At 31.4% G+C, this 6,000-nt stretch overlaps 1 protein-coding gene across 1 annotated transcript in view; it reads left to right on the top strand.

Annotated features, from left to right (window-relative positions):
• Nucleotides 1-4,722: 4,722 nt before the first annotated feature.
• Nucleotides 4,723-6,000, top strand: part of LOC106470910 (isocitrate dehydrogenase [NAD] subunit beta, mitochondrial-like) — a gene marked incomplete at its 3' end in the record, with an annotated part of 45,938 nt that continues 44,660 nt past the window's right edge. Inside the window, exon 1 of the mRNA XM_013931487.2 lies at nt 4,723-4,940. Coding sequence (XP_013786941.1) covers nt 4,872-4,940 — 69 coding nt within the window. The remainder of the gene's footprint in view (nt 4,941-6,000) is intronic.

The raw sequence follows: 6,000 nt of genomic DNA, 5'->3' as shown, positions 1-6,000 counted from the left end.
CAAAAAAGGATTGAACGTGTGAATAAAAGTAATGAAATCAAAATTGGCGGACAAACTAGTAGCTACACTTATAGCATTGATAAGAAGTTTACAGCAAATATTCATTCATTAGTTAGCTAGGCCGCGTATTCTATTTTACCCACCATCATGATCAAAGTTAAACAAAAAATGCGGCCTGGCTAACCAATGAATGAATATTTGCTGTAAACTTCTTATCAATGCTATAAGTGTAGCTACCAATTTGGCCGCCAATTTTAATTTCTTTTCTTTTCTTTAAGTCGCATGCACAATCCTATTTTGGCCACACCTTTTTTTCACACCTAAGTTTATTTTATGATATATGTATATTAACATTAGAAATGGAGTTTGTGTCTAATTTCAGTATATTACTTTGTTTTGATCAAAATGATATAATTTAAAATTAAAATTTAATTCTAGTAATTTTATTTAGTAGTTATCACATTTTTTGAAACATGGACCGCAATTAAATGTCCTCATCTTAGTATTTTGATCGAGATTTGGTCGTGTCCTTGTGCGCGACCTTGGAGGGTCAGGTTCTTTCAGACCTTTTCTTCCCTTCTTAACTGTTTTGATTTAAAACTGTCAGTTTCTATATTCAATATTTATGGAATTAGTGTATATAAAATGTACACTAATTGTACCTTCCCTCTTTTCAGGGCTATGTCCATGAACATTATGCTATGGCATTCAGTGCTAGTTTGTCATTTCTCTTCACCTGGTCGTTTTAAAAACTCGCAAACAGTACAAATAATCACTTTTTCACTCGATTACTTTATCAAAAGTGTATTTTTCATATAAGAATCATTTTAAATATATTTATGATAACTTAATTAAAGTGATAAAATACTGTCTAGTGTAAGTGGTATTTCTTATTATACATATTGAGTGGTGAGAGATAGTACTATCATCATCACGTATGACATAGCGATCTATAGAAGTTAATAAATCATTCTTATATAGATTTTTTATCAAAATACTTGAACGAGCAATCTAGGAGTCTGTCCTGGATTGGTTGTATATTTGCATACCTGTGCATGAAATGATAATTTGTTGATCTGGGAACTCTAAAAGCTTTAGTAATTGCTGAATTTTGTATTCTTTGTAATTTTATTAGATTTGCTGGGGCTATATTTGTCCAAGCTGGAATTGCACATTCTATACCCGGGCGTATATACTGTTTACAAATGGGTATTATATTTTTGGGTGATGTACCGTTATTTTTACACGATAGCCTCCTTACGTAGTTTGCTCGTTGCCATACTATAATTGTAATTTGGTTTATATGATTTTCCATATTAGTTTCGAATTATAAGTCAAACCAAGAAATTTAACTGATGTGGTGGTATTTAGAAAAGTTTCATTTGGGTATAAATCTGGTTTCTGTCTACATATTTTTCTCTCTCTTTTTTGTGCAGTTATTTTAATTCTGTTCTTTGGACAATATTCTACTATTTGATATAGAACCGACTGTAAATTGATGGCTGCTACCGAGGGAGTTGTGGGCTTTTCCAAATTGCCACATCATCGGCGAATTGAGATTTTAGGCAAAAATTTCATTCTATTAACGGCATATCACTTACATACATGACGAAAAGGATAGAGCTAACTACCATCCCTGGGGAACACCCGCCTCAGGAGTGAAATACTCTGAGTAGGTGCTCTCCACATTCACTGTACATTTTCTATTATCTAGAAAGTTGGACAACCAGCAAATAACACCTGTCGATAATTCCAATTATTTCATTCTGTACCAAAGTCCGTTATGCTATACAATGTCGAATGTTTTCTCTATATCAAGAAAACAGTGCATTTATCATGGTTAAAGCTATCTATTATGGTTTCAGTTAATCTAGCTAAATGATCTGTAGTTTGCCGAAATTTTCTGAAACCGTTTTGCACTTCAGGTTATTTTTGACGTTATCTCTAAAAATGTTGAAAGTCTGTTACTAATTATTCTTTCTAAACTTTTGCTTATACAACTTGTTAAACTGATTAGTTTGCCATTCTTCGGTTTATTCGCTGGTTTTCCATCCTTTAGAATCATAAGAACATTTGCTTGCTTCCAAAAGACTGGGATATAACCTGATAACCAAACAATTTCTGAGTGTCTCTTTTTTTAAGAGAATGGCTTGCATGTTATCTTCCCCTGGTGCTTTGTTTTTCCTAATTTTAGATGGAAATAAGTATACTTTTGATTTAGTGATTGTGTTTGTAATTCCATTTGCCAAAAGGTTATTATTTGTTTGTTGTTGATCTTGAAGGCTGATAATCTCAACCTGGAATGTTGGAGTATAAAAGTATTTGTTTTGCTCGATGTAGTGATTTACTGTAATGAAATGGTGGGTGTTTATATCTGGTTCATTATATGTTTTAAATGCTTTCTTTAGTTGTTTTTAGAAAGCTTCTGCTTTTTGTGAGTTGGTACATCCTAGTTTATTTTGATAGTTAAGTGTCAGATATGTTTTGAGCGTTACAATTATTTGCAAATATTTTTAGATGTGTCCAAAATGGTTTTGGGTCTTTATTCTCGTTTGAACGATCTCTTTGATTCGACAATAGGCCTTTCCCAATTTTGACATTCTGAGGGACCTTTTTAAATCCAGTATGATACATCCTGCTCATATAATCCCACAGACTAACATCATTGAACTTGACGCAATCAATTGCAGTTTTAGTAATATCCTCAGCTGCAGGCCTATAATCGGGTTCAACTGTAGTAGTCACATTCGCATCAGCTGATTTATTAATCTCACAGCAGCAAGTTTACAATGTATATGTATATGTAGGCCTTCAGTCTCCTTTCTTTACGCGAGATAATATTTTGTGTAGAAAAAATTATTTTTGGAGGCCCACTCCTTAGGGTGAGGCCTGAAGCTATAGTTTTTATAGCTTAAGGCAAATTCCACTACTGATATAAGGTATTGTTAGACATCTGCTCGTTTGTTAATTTCCGGTATAAATTATTTCCGAGGAACTTCAGCGATACAAGTCCTTTCTTAATTAAAACTAGTTTATTCTTTCTCGATATAACTTTTTGTAATACACAGAATTTCCACAGTCACTTTAAATTTAACAACCTTTATAACACCCGCTATAAATCACAGTGATTCACACACTTTACTTACGGTGCCTACTGTTTGCTTGACTCAATCATCTATCTCTTCAATCACACTGGTTTTTCTCGCCAGGCTTATATACTAAAAAGAGGGCGTCTCGATCAGACTAGAGTTATGGGGCAAATTCATGATTCTTCGAGAAACTCCAAAGTGTATGCTCCCAACGTCAAATGACTTCCGCTGTCGTAACAGTATATAAAAAAAGTTAGGTAGGCTCTAGTTGATTCTTGATTGATTTGTGAGACTAGTACAATATATAATTTATTATTGAGTTAGGTTACCTGTAATTCTGTTTGTCTACTACTTTTAGTCAGTTTGTCACTCAATTCAGTTTTATAAATATTGTGTTTTGACGAGAAGTACTGTAAGGTGTACCTAAGAGAAAATTAGCAAGTAAATGAATTATTGTGTTAGCGTCTACCGTGAACTTAGAACTTCTATGGAATATTATAATTTATTGATATAATTTTAAGTTAGAGAAATAAATTGCTTTTGTTATCATTAAATGTACCGGACTTTACATTATTCTTTTTACTGAATAATCCAAAAGAGCCCACCCAACAACAGAAAGGGTTACAACAATATTTTGTATTACATTATATAATAGTATTTTTTGTCAATTTTTTGGGTAAAGTAAACTCTAAACTGTATTGACTTATTTTAAACTGAACTGATTTAAGAGCCCATTTCTTGCTTTTTTAACCTATTGCAATTATTCGATGTGAAAGGGTTTTATCATAAGCGTTATATTATTTACACATTAAATTTTTAGGGTTTCATTGATATTTTTGTTTCATGGAATTCCTTTTGAATTAGTTCATTGAATCATTTTGTTTCAGGATTTTTTGTATTATCTATCAGTATTGTATTGTATTATTGCAATTTTGTTCCTTTATAAAAGGAAACTTTGAAAACCAATGCTCATTTCTATTTAGTTTCTTGGCAAAGTTACCATCATTGTCTTTGATAACAGCCTATTTCAATATCCATCTTTCTTCAACATTCTACATAAGTTATATAAAACACAATTTAATCTATATTTCTAATATAAAGTAAAAATATTCATAAGTGATCAAACTGCGTAAAGTAGCGGTGTAATTAAAAGACTCGAGTACCAGTTATAATTCTTAATTTGGTTTGTGCTTTGCTAAATTTTCTAAATCAATAGCCAAATGAAAAAGTTGTGATTTATTTAAGCACGGAATAAATTGTATTTGTAAAATATATCTTACTTATATATATATATATATGATCAAAACAACTATAAGTTCTGTTAAAATATTTGTTTGTTTTCTTTGTTGTTAAGCGCAAAACTACACGATTAGCTGTCTGTTCTCTGCCCACCACCGGTATCGAATATTGAATTTTAGTAAGTATTTAATGACATACTGGAAAATAAATGCTATACTGGTCCCCAAACCTAGAAATAAGTGACCATTCATTATGAATTAGAAATTAAAACTTCGCCAGTTATATTTCTCAGAATAATCAAACTGATAAAAAGAAAATTCCGCATACTTTTGAAGTCTGATTTTTTAAAATAAATATTTCTAATGAAAGTTTTCAATTGAGATGATTTAGATTTCAGTTTTCTTACTTATTCGCCGATGACTACCGGCTTCACTTTCTCTATTTCCCATGTATATTTATTTTACTTGAAAAAATATAATGAACGGGACGAAAAGCATTGAATTTTTTTAACTTGTACGAAAGGCAGCAGGACCGTCGAATAGGATGGCTGGTATTAGAGGTTTGCGAAGTTTGTTTAATTGCGTTACTCCAAAACATTGGCTTAAGATTAAGGTATGTAGAGGTTAATTATTTAATAACTTTAAATGCGTTTATAATTAAATTTTATCAGTCAAAGTTAATGCCGTTTTATTGTCATATGTGACACTGTTTAGGTGTCTGGCGTAGATAATAAGAGTATACTGTAGTCTACCGGCCTGGAACTTTGGGAGTAATACTATTACAGTATTAGTATTAGTACTGAATAAGCAGGTCTGTACGCAGAATGTTTGAAAGGGGGTTCTAATCTGCGAGATCAACAACCAATTCATATTGTGCGAAATACAATCACAGAATCAGCATGCAAATCACGCCAATGCTACAGGGTTCTCGGTGCATGATCCTCAGAAAATTTAAAAAAAAGGTTTTTAATATATTAAATCTGGAAGCAATTTTGCATGAAATATAGCTTAAAAAATTGCTTTGTTGTTCCTATAAAATCCACAAACATCCAATGAAAAGTCAACAAATTATTTTTTGGTAACACTGCATGGGGAGTTAGGCTTAAATTAGCATAAATATGTATGTTTTATTATAGTAAAGTACTATACCATCTACATGTAGAGTGGTTATTAATTGTTAACTTATATTACTAATTTAAACACCTCTGTAGAACAATAGTATATTAGCCATTTCAGTCATTGACTATCATGCACATACAATTGTTATATTGTTGCATGATGTTACTAGACCTTTTAGAATTTTACTATTTTCAATTGAGTATTATTCCATCAGAATATACAGTATATGGAATGTTCTAGAGTTCTGTCAGGATATAAATGTGCATCGAAATATAATTATTTAGACTGCAGGATTGTGATTTTAGTGATAAAGAGTGTATAGATGTGATTTTTTTAAGTGAAATTATCACAGTCTGTATTGTAATAGCAGAACAGAGAAGAATAATTAATCTTAATTGTGTTCTAAAGTAATTGGACTGTGTGGACTTTGATGAAAAAGAGACAATCATTTAAAACTCTAGATACAACTGTGATAACCAACAGTGTTACAAACATTTGTATATATGTTGGACTTGTTTTAATGTATTATTTTAAAACAAATGGACTGTGTTGCT

This window comes from Limulus polyphemus, unplaced genomic scaffold (assembly GCF_000517525.1).
Source record: "Limulus polyphemus unplaced genomic scaffold, Limulus_polyphemus-2.1.2 Scaffold4286, whole genome shotgun sequence".
NCBI classification, from domain to species: domain Eukaryota; kingdom Metazoa; phylum Arthropoda; class Merostomata; order Xiphosura; family Limulidae; genus Limulus; species Limulus polyphemus.
The sequence above is the reverse complement of the archived record's forward strand: the minus strand, read 5'-3'. Positions and strand labels throughout refer to the sequence as shown.